Below are 13045 nucleotides of genomic sequence, written 5' to 3'. Positions count from 1 at the left end.
TTATTATTATTATTCAGGTCACTGCCTGGAATTGAACTTGAAATCTTGGGGTTAGTAGCCAGTGCTCTTAACCACTACACCATATGCCCTTGGGTGTAGTGGTTAAGAGCGCAGGCTACTAATCCCAAGATTCTGAGTTTGCCTCCAGGTAGTGACCTGAATGATAATAAATAATAATAATAATAACATTGAAAAATAACTTAGGAATAAGAACCCAGGTTTGAAATTTCCCTCAAGATACCTGATGAAGGCTGGCGGGTTATATCAGCCGAAACATGTTAACAACAAACAAGATGAGGACAATGTACATAATTCCTCATTTCTTAAATGTAGAACTGTACTTTTTTATGTTGTTGTATCAGGTGGATATCTTGCAAGAACAGAACCGAGAATTACAGCATCGTCTTCATGAAAGCACTGAGAAGAGAGATGATGTCCAGGATGAGATGTTTAAGTTGAATAAGAAGAATGCTGATCTCCAACTACAGATGAGAAATATTGATCGTAAAGCTAAACTGTTGCAAAATGATAAAGAATATGTAGTGAAAGCGGCTGACTCTGAAATAAATGTCGCAAAGGTAAGCAGATTCTTGTGGCAGTTTATCTCTTTAAAAAGAAGCATGAAATAATTTAGGACCTACATTTATTTTGGTTTAAGTAAATAATAAAATCTAATGAAATTTTAGTGATGGTCACATCAACATTTGGTAATAAAAGAGTTTAGAAGTAAAATAAATTGGTTTGCCATTTTAGTTAGTATCTTTTGAAGGAGAATGAATTATTCTATTGTAAATGAGGCTAATTATATTGTATATGTGTAAATATATTTGGAATTTAAAAAGACAAATGTACAAACTAATAGCAACAAATTGATGAACAATCAATAGGGAACTTTTCTATACAAATAGATCAATAATTTGTGGCCTGTATTTGGGTGGAAAATGTAATCTTTTTTGTATGTTTACAAGAATCTGAAGCAGGTGGCAAAAATTTGCTACATAGAGATTTCAAAACTGATATTCTAGAAAGTCTCCATAGACTCGTTCCAGTGCAGTTTAGTTTGGTTTGGTTGGTTTTATGATAGTGTACACAGACTCATACAAAATTTTGACAAATGTAGTGAAGGTGAGAAAAGGTATGGAGGAACTCAAGGAAACTGAGTGATACTTTTGGTCATAAGACTTTCAATCAAAGATCACTATAACACTATAGCATGGTTTTGTCTCTGGAAAGAAAACTAAACTATCTATCCATGACCAACACAGTGTAAATCAGAAGAACTGAAATAAATATAAATATTATAAAGCTTCACTGTGGGTTAAATAAGAGTGTAAACACATTTTTTTCTATGTATTAAAAAATGGAGGAAGGTGTCTCCCAACAGTTTCCTGGTTTCTTAAGTGATCTGCACAGATGTGTTTGGCTTCCTTTCCTAATTAATATCATAGATAAGTTGCTATAAAAAGCTGTTCTGAATTAGGTTAGGACTTTGGTGGATAGTTTAATTTGCAAATTTGTATTTTTGATGGTCCACCATTAATTGAACAGTAACTATTTATGTACAATATAGCCTGAATCAGAAACCTCTTTGTAGGTTAAGAATGTGAACAGCTTCATTCTTTTTATATCATTGATGTGTAGAAAGAAGAGAGGAGGCGGCCACTGGCAAACTATTTCAAAGGAAACTGCAATAAAGATAAATACATAGAAATATTTCCATCTTTTTAGATCTCTTTTCTTTCTATTAATGAAAAATAACAAAGAGTTATCATTTCTTGGCAATTCCTTTTGCTAGGAACAGACATTTCTTTGAATAATATATCATGATACACATAGCCATACAGTCTTTCATTTGATAATATTTTCAGCATCAAATTCCAATTCACCAACTGACCCACCTCCACCCCATTTCTTTTTTCTTTAGACTTTTTCATGGTTACATTTCCTGATGAGTTGTGGTGCAGCACCTGATCACTGTGTGCAATAAGTTCATTATTTTTATGATTATTATTTAATATTCAAAACAATCAGTATTTACACTGATTGTAATTACTTGTATAGGGCAGTGGTGGTGGGTATGTAAGAGTCGGAGAAGATAATTACTAATATCAGATTAAAATGATAATCTATGCTAAATATCTAATTATTATCAGCCATGTTAAGAAATACGACTCTATAATTTTGGTTTTGGTTTGGTTCCAGAAAGAATTACTTAAATCACGGCAACAACTTGAAGATTTAGATCGTTGTATATCACAGCTGAAGTCTGTAAGTAGTTTATTAGAAGTTTCTTGTTTATAACAAATATAAATTTTACATTTTGTTTTATGATTGGCAAAACTTGAAAAAATATATTCAAAACCAAGGTTGTTGTTAGAAAAAATGAGGGCAGATTCTTCTGTGGCCTTTGTTGTGGTCAAGATCTGCAGTTTGTGAGACTGATGTGATTGATAGTCATCTGAAACATCTAGCTGAATGGTAAGTATCATTGAGAACCTGACAAACGTGCAGCTTGCCAGCGGCCCTTCATGTAGGATTGATAAAGGTATGCTGGTGGAACTCCTCTTTTCTCATCAAAATATATGAGTTAAATCCTTAAAAATGTTTCAGCCCGAAGGCTGCGGCCATGCTGGGGTTGAAGAAATAGTTCAAAGTGGCTAATGGATTACATTTTCCATCCAAATACAAGAACGGACCCTCTGATGAGATTCTTCAGTTTCTGCCTTCCACATTACACTTTCAAGGCCCTGCGAGATCTCACTTGCCTAAGGTGTTGTGCTGTACAGAGGAATTGAACATGAAACTATAGCTGCAAAGCAAACTTCATAATGATACTTGTCATGCCTGGATAGAATTCTTTATTCCACATTGGCACAGTTCACCTCACTGTCTGTAGAAATATGTACCAGCTCACCTGGGGAAATTACCTGTGGTAGACTGGTGTCATATCCAGGGGATTTATCTTTGTTTTATGCCATGAAACTAGAGCTAAACACACTGGACCCCTTGATGTAGGAGATTTGAAATATTTCGATAATTTTAAATTGTAGGAGAATGAACAGCTACAAACAGAATTGGAAGATGCAGAGACTCAGAACAGCAATAAAACAACTAGCCTTAAGAAACTGGAGATGTTGCTGGACAAAGTTCAAGAAGAAAAACGTCGCATGATACATAAAGTGAATAAACTAACGGCCAACGGTAAGTTAAGAAATCATCATCATCAGAAGCTACAACAGCAACTTATGTCTTCTTTCGATGATGGTATGAACTGAAATCGTTAATTTGATTTAAAAATTATTAATGAAATTTCAACTTTTTTTTTTTTTTTTTTTTTTTTTGCTAAAGACGAAATTAATTTCAGTTGAGAATCAAGATAAGTTGTTCTCGCAATGGTAGATTAATTGTTCACTCATATTCATAATGAGTATCACTAAATTTGTATATATACTCTCACATGTATGTATGTGTGTGTGTATATATATATATCACTCACAGATCTCTTAGTTTTATCAACTGAGGTGAATAGGACACTAAAGAGGTTTAATGATATTGAAACATGTCCATTGCTTTCACAAGTTTGCTATATATATACATTGTCCAAAAATTTTGATCTATTGATTGGAATTATCTTCTTTGTTGCTTTCTCATTTTAAACCCTTGGGGATAGAAGCTTTTTTTCCTTTTCTCTCCTAATAGCTTGGATATCCAATTCATCACATTGTCACAATAAATATGAGGTCCAACATCCCTCTTCTGCCACTGATAATATATCATCATCATCAACGTCCATTTTCCATACTGGTTTGACAGATGCTGACAAGGCTCCAGCCGTCTGTTATCGAAGGGTATCCATGGCTGGATACCCTTCCAAATGCCAACCACTTTACAGAATGTACTATTTTTTATATCACCATCACAGTCATATCTCAAGTTCATACTAATTGATGCTATCACTGTCCAGTGGCTGACTTGGACTCAACCTTTCATTCTAAATTGGCACATCCAATGGACCATTCTCCCTAAGAATGCTTCTTGTCCCCCTACCTTTTTTTACAGTCTTATCTTCTGCCTGGATGATTTGGAAATGTCAGCTGAAACTGTTTGACCATGTTGCTCAATTCCTGTGATCATGGATCTGCTTGGCCTTGGCCGACCTAGGGTTAAACAACAACGTCTGATATCTTTTATGTATCGTAAAGTTTCTGTGATGGCAAGTTATAAACTGAGAAGAAGCAGATCCAAAACAGTGAAATGATTCACAGGAAATATTGTACAACCATACAAGAAAAGTTTACCATTATTCTTGTAAATATCTCCTTCAGCATTAAATTGTTACAATCAATATAAAATTGAGCTCTTAATAATTAATTTCTCAAATCTGAGAAAGGTTATTCCACAACTTGTTGATGAACAACCAGTACAAATCATTTTTGATCAAATATTTGTGTTGCACCTTAGCTGTCTCTCTCCATCAAATTGACCTTACCTGTACAAGTGTACTGTATGACAGAAGTCAGGTGTCGAAAGGATCATATATCAAACGTGGAATGAAAAGTTTTGCTCAAGATCTCAATGCACCACCTGATCTGGGAAATCAAACCATGGTCATGCAATTTGTGAGTGCAACACTCTATTAAGAAAACTGTTAATGAATGTTATTATTAAAACATATCGACTTTAATTTCAATGTTTCTCAAAACATTTTTATATACAGAGTCTGTGTCATCTGTTTGTCTAAAATACAAATATGTGAAGAAAAAAACCCCCCAAAAATGGGTTTTTTTCTTGCAATGCTGAAATTTTCTTTTTTGTGAAAGTATTTACATTCTGTTGTTGATGTCATAAGGATTTAGGAACTTTAAGAATGTGAAATAATTCTTTATAGGAAGAGTGAATTTCAAAGGAAATAAAGCTCCAAGTAAATCTACATTGAGTTAAGACATTTTGGATAGAAGTTAAAGGTTGCTTGTGGGACTTCTTTTAAAAATGTTTTTGGTTGTTATTTATAGCTTTATTTGCTTCAAGTTCCACCATTCTTTAAAAGAGTTTACATTTTATTTTTTTACAATTTTCTGATATCAGAGAAAGAACTGATTTTAGAGAATGAGCAGCTAAAACACAGAGGTACCATAACCAAAAAAGGTAAAGTTCCAGCTCGAGTCGAAAGTTTGATTAAAACTCTTGAAGAAGACAGAAACTATTACCGTGACCAAGCTACCAGTCTACAAAAGACGATACAAAGTGATCCGAGTGGAAGCAGCAATCGAAAGACTAGACTTCCTAGATCCAGATCAGCAAGTCCTAATAAAGAAATGATATCTCTTCCTGATAAACTTGACAAGAAGGTGAGTTGACTGTATTGTTTAAGCTTATGCTCAGAATTGTTTAGGAATGTAAATAAGAATGTCTGAGTCATGGCAAAAGATCCAAAATAATTTGGACCAAATTCATATTTTATATCTTTCAGACATTAAATAAAAATTGTTAAGATTACAGAAATTTTAAAATGATTTCCTAATAAGAGAAAGTATTACAAAGTTTTGATGTTTTTGTTATTTTTAATGTGGAAAGAACTCAGCATTTGATACAATTTGGGAAAAAGAAAGGAAAAAACGTTTATTTTGTTTATGTAATAACATCTTTTACTATTTCTGAGAAGCCTTTCAGGATTTTAGCTGTGACTGACTGTTGAATTCTATTTTGGAAAATCTCTTCAGAAGAATGCTGGCAAATTTGAGATTCTGGTTGTCTAAAATTCTGTTTTACAGAGGTTTGGTTGCAGGCTTCACATTTAATTAAGTTGAAACAAACAAACAAAATTTAAAAAAATATATTTTCAAGTTTTGCAACAACAAAAATGAACACCATTGAATAAATAAATGTTTATTTTTGGCAAGAAAAAAAAACGAGTGGAAGTAGTTTAGTATTTAGACAGTTTTTCTTTGTTCCTCATGAGACCTGTGATAGAATATAAAACTAACAGTTGGGTGCCAAGCCATTTTTAGCATAGTGTCTACAATTCCTTTTTTGTCAATGCCATGATGCCATAGCGAAAGATCTGAATTACAATTAGAGTCTTCAGGTGGACTTTTCACTTGAATATTGTTAACACATCGACGGCATTTGAATTTATCATGTGTGTCACTCTTAGTATTTTCATTCAGTTGAAACAAATTTCTTAAATCTTCCCGGCTAAAATGCCTCTCTACATCTTCGTTATCGACCACACAACTACTTAATGCCTTTTTGTGTGCTTGGCGCTGGAAGATCATTTCTTCAATAGAGCCAGTGGCAACAAGTCTGTAAATGTAACATTGCTTCTTTTGTCCATCACGCCAACATCTGGCCATAGCTTGATCGTCGTTGGCTGGATTCCAATCAGGATCAAACATCACTAAACGATTAGCGCCAATGAGATTAAGGCCACACCCACCAGCTTTGCTACTGAGCATGAAAATAAATTCTGTACTGAGTGGATCATTGAATTTTTCAACAATTTTTGCTCGTTTTTTCACCGACATTGTTCCATCAAGTCTGACCCAGGTATATTTTCTCTGTTTACATAAATTTTCAAACAAGTCTAAAGTATTTGTGTAATTAGAAACCAACACTACTTTATCATTGGAGTTGGCTTTTATCACAGCCAGCAGATAATCTAACAAAAGGAATTTACCAGATAATTCTGGCAACAAAATTTTTGGATTATAATTGCTAGGAAACACCTCAAGACAGTCTTCAAAGCCATCGACCCGTTGACTGCATTTGTCATAAATTAAATCAGGGTGGTTACACAGTTTCTTCAAAGATGTGATGGCTGCAAGCGAACTTGCTGTCATTTTGCCATCTCGGTTTTCAATTAAAGCTTGAGCGGCTTTAGATTTCACAAACCGTTTGTACAATTCAGTTTGGATTGGCGTCATATTACAGCAGATAACCTGTTCAATTTTCACAGGGAGATATTTTGTTAGTAGCTCTTGTGTACGACGAATAATACATCTGTTGACTGTTTCTAATAATTCTTTTAGTTTTTCTTGACCTTTTTGGTGCTGAGCATCAGAAGCATCAGCATCCCTTCCTCGAAGAATAGGATTCTCAAAATTCTTCTTGAATTCTTTAGCAGTTCCCAAAACTCCTTTGTTGACAAAGTGAACTAAACTGAAATACTCCAAAAGATCGTTCTGGATTGGTGTACCAGACAATAACAGTCTTTTCTGAACATTAAGTTTGTCTAATGCTTGGTAGGTTTGGTTCTCTGAGTTTTTGAGACGATGTCCTTCGTCACAGATGATCAGACCTACACTACCCCGGTGAAGTACTTCTGCATGAAGTCGGAATGTCTCATAGGAAATAATTAACACGTTGTTTGTGATTCGGTGACCCTGTGATCTCATGAAATGATTTAAATTGCGGTCAATTTCACTCTTACTGCCCGAATCCACCACTAACGGGTTTATCTTTCCTGGCAACCATTTATTGATTTCGTTGGCCCAATTCTTGACCAAACTGCTGGGAGATACAATGGCAGCTTTGTTAATCAATGGACAACAGTCTGGACTCTGGCGAAGCAGTGTCCACATTAATGTGATACACTGTAACGTTTTCCCTAACCCCATTTCGTCAGCCATTATACAGCCGTAACTGTTTTCTATCTGCTGTCCAGTTACACAGTCATACATAAATTTAACCCCTTCTCGTTGATGAGGACGTAACACTTTGGACAACAAAGGGTCAACAACTACATGGACAGGCAACTTTTCAGAGTTCATTTTCACCAGCTCATGAGCTGAGAGTTCCGGTGGAGAATACAAAATCAAGGCTCCTTCTTCATCGGGGTCGTGCAGGGCATTTCGAGTTCCTTGCCTACGAACTCCCAATGCTTTACTGGAAAGTGTCGCGCCTTTATAATTTAGAATTGGTATTCGGAAAGGCTTCGATAAGATTTTGCGGATAAAGGCCTCATGTTCAGAATGATTAGGTGTAGTGTATATGAATTTATTGTTGTCAAGGGTTGTTAAAGCCGGACGTTGTGATGCTGGTGATGAAGTTTCCAGAGGTCGGCATTTTTTAAACTGAGTGAAATGGTTAGTATCATCGAATTTCCTTTTACAGGTTGATACTTTACTCGGGGCTAAACTTCGCCGCATCCTGTACCACTCCGACTAGATTATCACCAATACAATGTTGTATGTGTGTGTGTATATATATATATATATATGTGACAGTAAATACTTGTCTAACAATCGGGAATATTCAAAATAAACATGGTTGACGACAATGAAAATGTTCTTTTTTACAAAGTTTGTTGTTTGATATGAGAAAATTTACTCACTTGTGTCGGCAGCCAACAAACATTCATAATTAATTAATAATTAACAGACAATGATCGAAATGTCCGTTTTCACGTTTACCCGCCATATTATTTGTAATCTGTACAACGCCCTCTATCCACACACGCACGCCTAACTTCATAAATGAGAGTCATCTCCCTTTGTTTACTTTCGCTTGCTTTCCTTCAAATGTCAAACTTCATTCAAAATTTGAACTTTGTTTCTAATTAAACTTCAATTAGAAATTTCGTCTTTGCATTTTTTCGCTCAGGCTTTCATTTTTTTTTTTATTTGTTTCTCTCACCCTGAAATCGCCCCTCAATTCACACCCGATGTCTTAAAAAGAAAGGATACATTGAGCTGTTTAGACTCAAATACAAAGAGGTAGTGGTCATGGCTGGAGTGCCTTTTGCGCAGAGGTCAGCTGGGTCCTGGTCGAATGGGATTAAAAAACAACAACAACAACAAAACAAAGCTTTCCTTGCCGACTGATCGTTAGATTTCATGATGTTTGTGCATAGTGTATGATATTGGATTGTTGAGGGACGTGGGTGTTGAGAAAGAGGAGGATATGTGGCGGTTGGAAAGTAATGAGGAGGGTGGAGGCTCTGTTGGGTGTGGAATGACAGAGAGAATGACTGGCTACAGGAGGAGTGAGGTGTAGTGTGAGTATAAGATTTGAGTTGGTGATGTGTATGGAGGAAAGTAATTGGATGGGAAAGTATAAAATGATAAAGATGGAATGAATGTGTGGAAGGGGAAGACTGGAAATGTTTTGGGAAGAAGCAACGAGGTTTGATAGGAAGATGCTGAATGGGAGGATGACGATGATGATGATTGTGTGTGTGTGTATGTATGTGAGTGTTACTTTATGTAACCCTTTTGTTACCAACCCGGCTGAAACTGGCTCTGGCTCTGTAGTACAAATGTCTTATTTTTTAAAGTTTTGAATTAAAATCTTCCACCAAACCTGAATCACAATTTATGTTCCTAACACTAGCTGAATGATAACTAAGTTATTTTACTAAATTCTTTGTTATATTTAATGTAATTGAAAGAAACACAGAGCATCTCAAAAGAAATACAGTAACAAAAGGGTTGTAGATTTTGTAAGGCCCAGATGAGAGAAAAGCATTCAAAATGTGTTGTGGTTAATGTTTTATTGAAAACTGAGAATTTCTTTTGTGCAGAACAAATACAGGAATTTAGTCGCGACAATGAAAAGAAAAAAAACTTAACTTCATATATAGCAGTGTATATCTGTATGTGTGTGTATGAATGTGTATCTGTTAGTGTGTGCGTGTGTATTTCTATATAGATATGTATATGTACGTATAAGTTTCGTTGTGTTTCCACATACCAATAGTTGTTTGTATATTTGTATTTTTAGACAATTTCTCATTACGAACGAATATGTCAGTTGTTGGAGCAAGAACGGGATTACTTTAAATCCGAATACGAACAGCTGAAAGCTATCAGGAGATCTACGAGTCCCAAACGTCCTCAATCTAACAAGGTAAGATTCCATTCTTCTGCTGTCTTTGAGAGAAAATATATCTAAAAGAAGTGGATGTCAACCTTAAATGACTTCAATTAGTTTTAGTGTTAACATAACCAATGAAATAAGAAATAATTTTATGACGAGGAAATGACAATATTAATCAATAATTTGTATTACTTTAATAAACTTGGCTAGAGTAGGAGATAATTCCAGGCATGTTTCAGTTTTGTTAAGTCTCTTCAGCAAAGTATAAACTTCACTGTACTTGCTAAATTAACGATAAAAGAATCCCTGAGTAGGTCTACAATATTGTACATGCATAGTGAGAATGAGAAATTAGCATATTTCCAGTACATAAATTATGGTGTAACCCAGACACATAAAATGATGACTTTTCTTCATTGCATGAGTATTTCTACACTATCTTAATTATTATCTTTTGTGGATTTGCTGTCTGAGTAAATTCTCTCAGTAATAAATCTCTCTCTATATATATAGTGATAATGCAGATGCTGCTTGTATACACACACATAGAGATTATTAGTTGTTTCTTCAATGTAAATGACAGTTTTTTACTTTAGTTTTGCCATTTAGCCTTAGCTTCTCCTAATTGCAGAAACCTATGGTTGAAGACATTCCAACCATATTCATCCCATCAGTTTCCAGTGCACAAGGAACCTTGCACTAAATTATCCCATTTATAAATTATCCCTTTATATTAGGAGAATGTAATTTGAGAGAGAGCTGAATACTTTTTCTTTCAAGTCAGCTAATTAGAATTCAATAATTAACATAATATATGCATATTTAGCCTCATTCTGGCAAGGGTTATCTCCCTTACTCTTTGTAGCTAGAATTAACCATTAAACTAATAAGTTCTCGCCATGGTTAGTTTACTTTTTAACTGTTCCATGCTGTACAACGGATCTGTGTACGTCTACCTTGTTCTCTCGTTTCTTTGGACAGTATACTACACGAGAAAAGGTTGCCAGCCTCTGGTTTAATCCATTCCTATTTCTTGGAGGAAAGGAACTCTGTGAATGGGCTTCCACAGCACTTTCACGGCACTGTCTACTTGAATTCTGAGAGAGAGAGAGAAAAGTTCTTTAATTCGATTAGATGTAATTTTAATTGCTTATCATCATCCAGCTGCACTCTTTCACGGGTTCCTGTGACTCTCTGTTGCCATCTGATTCTATTCATATTTGAATTTGAAACTTGATTCATAATGAATCTTCTATTAGCTGATTTCACCAGATGTGTTGCAGTTACTCTCTTGATTGATCTTAGTGATCCTGACTGCTGACTTTGGATTCCTCTGCTCAGCATCATTGTAAGAAGCACCATTGGCTTAGTTGAACCCTTCTGCTAACCTCTTCACTGCCCACTGTGCTGCCGTCCCATGGGTTTGCTGCATCCCTGGCAGAGTGACCAAACAAGTGCTATACCTTGCCAAAGGAAGCTTGGAACTGTGCAGGTTTTGGTTATTACTATATGAGGCATTTTCAAAGTACCTACCTACCCTAGCACACAGAAATGATGCATAATGAATTATTTGTACTTATAATGGGTAAGTCACAAAGATACTTGGCCTAGGGGTTAGGGGCTCACGATCATAATATCCTGGTTTCAATTCCTGGACAAGACATTGTGTCCTTGAGCAAGGCACTTTACTTCATTGCTATAGTCTCCTCACCTGAACATGAGAACCTGTTAAGTGCTGGTGCAGCCCTCTCCAACATCAGCTGTCACATCTTAAATGTGCCACTGGGTCAAAAAATGGGAGGTGGATGATTGGTTGTCTGTGTTTGCTCATGACTCCACAGGCACCTAAAACAATTAGTGAAAGCATGGTACATGCTAGCAAACCCTACTTGCTTGCAGTTGATGGCTGGCTCTTTCTTTACTAGTGATGATAGCAACCCTTTATGTTGCTCATATGAACAGTTCTGATTTTGTCACTCATGTTTCTGAACATTTCTTGTTAGAACCAGAATTACAATGATGAAGAATTACAGAAAGCAAGAGAAGAAAGGGACAAGATGAAAGACATGCTTGAGAAATTTGAACGTCATATGAACGAGGTAAGAATTGTATGCGTGTGTGTGTGTGTGTGTTTACATTCATTTTGCCATGCTAACATGGATCAGAGGAGTATATTATTGAGGCATTGTTTTACAACCAATACCTCTGCCAAAAGGATACGAATCTCAGATGATCATCAAGTAAGTAATTTTGTCTTTCAACCTTGTTTATCTACTCTTCTGTTTCTGCTCAGATCATAAACCCCTTATTAGTTCTTTTCATTATTCTATCTATTTCATTACCATGTAAACATGTAAATATAGTTTCAATAGTTTCGTCTTCCTCGTTGTTGCCTTAAGATAGCCTTAGTTCACACATATCCTTTAATCGCCACATATTTATTTATTCAAGTTTATCACACCACCACTTATTTCTCTAATTTTGTCATAGATTGACTGACTAAAAATTCTAAGATTTTTCAATTCTATTTTACTATTATCTAAATTTGCTGTTTCGTTAAATAATGTACCCAAATCCCAATCCCCAAAAATATTTTTCTCCCTCGTGTTCTGACCAACTCTGGCACTCCCTCTCTCTCTCTCTGCCTCACTCTGTCTCCCTCTCTCTCAGCCTCACTCTGTCTGTATGTCTGTCTCTCTCTCTCTTTCGATTACCACTTGCTTCGCCAAGACTCCCCACCCCACTGTATATAAACTAACGCACGCACTCGGATTGCCCTACTTAATTTTAAATACCTCTGCTGAAAGAATATGTATCCAGAAGATGCTCTCGTCTAAATTTGCTAATTCGCAGTACACCCGCCCTCCCACCCCCTCCACCTGTGGAAGTTCCTATCCTCTGTCATCCTTTGGTTGTCTCCCATGAACACTTCTAAAGGCTTTACGCCATCCCCACCCCTACTTAGGGTTTATATCCTATGTAAGGTAGTGATCATATAGTGCATAAGTATGATGGTGTAGTGTATGCAGGTTGAATTGAAGGCTATTGTTTGTTTATGAATTCTGCCAAATGCAAGCTTTCTTTTCAGGTACATGACACTGCTGTCCCCCGTCCCAGGGTCTCACAGGCCCACACCTCCCATACCCTCAGGCTTGGCACTCTCAACGTCGGCACACTGAAAGGTAGGCCTGGTGAGATTGTTGAGATGCTTGAATGGAGATGTGTCGAT

The 13045-nt window shown here is 35.9% G+C and overlaps 2 protein-coding genes across 4 annotated transcripts in view; one reads left to right on the top strand and one right to left on the bottom strand.

Annotated features, from left to right (window-relative positions):
• LOC115218479 (centrosomal protein of 135 kDa-like) overlaps positions 1 to 13045 on the top strand; it is a 67282-nt gene that overhangs the window by 32275 nt on the left and 21962 nt on the right. For all 3 annotated transcript variants that reach the window (XR_005001669.1, XM_029788322.2, XM_036508292.1), the window contains 6 exons: positions 363 to 578; positions 2203 to 2268; positions 3051 to 3201; positions 5086 to 5348; positions 9721 to 9846; positions 11820 to 11915. Coding sequence is in view for 2 of the 3 variants with exons in the window: in XM_029788322.2 (XP_029644182.1) it covers positions 363 to 578; positions 2203 to 2268; positions 3051 to 3201; positions 5086 to 5348; positions 9721 to 9846; positions 11820 to 11915 (918 nt within the window). In the remaining variant the exon portion in view is untranslated. The remainder of the gene's footprint in view (positions 1 to 362; positions 579 to 2202; positions 2269 to 3050; positions 3202 to 5085; positions 5349 to 9720; positions 9847 to 11819; positions 11916 to 13045) is intronic.
• Positions 5871 to 8417, bottom strand: LOC115218480 (DNA repair and recombination protein RAD54-like). The gene has a single exon (XM_029788326.2). The coding sequence runs from the start codon at positions 8145 to 8147 to the stop codon at positions 5931 to 5933; it is 2217 nt and encodes a 738-aa protein (XP_029644186.1). The 5' UTR covers positions 8148 to 8417; the 3' UTR covers positions 5871 to 5930.

Source organism: Octopus sinensis, linkage group LG13 (genome assembly GCF_006345805.1).
Source record: "Octopus sinensis linkage group LG13, ASM634580v1, whole genome shotgun sequence".
Lineage (NCBI taxonomy): Eukaryota > Metazoa > Mollusca > Cephalopoda > Octopoda > Octopodidae > Octopus > Octopus sinensis.
Note: the sequence above shows the minus strand (reverse complement) of the source record. Positions and strands in the feature narration are given on the sequence as shown.

Bases quoted from the DNA above. Each gene is read 5' to 3' on its own strand.
- LOC115218480 (XM_029788326.2), bottom strand. From the start codon at position 8,147: ATGCGGCGAAGTTTAGCCCCGAGTAAAGTATCAACCTGTAAAAGGAAA.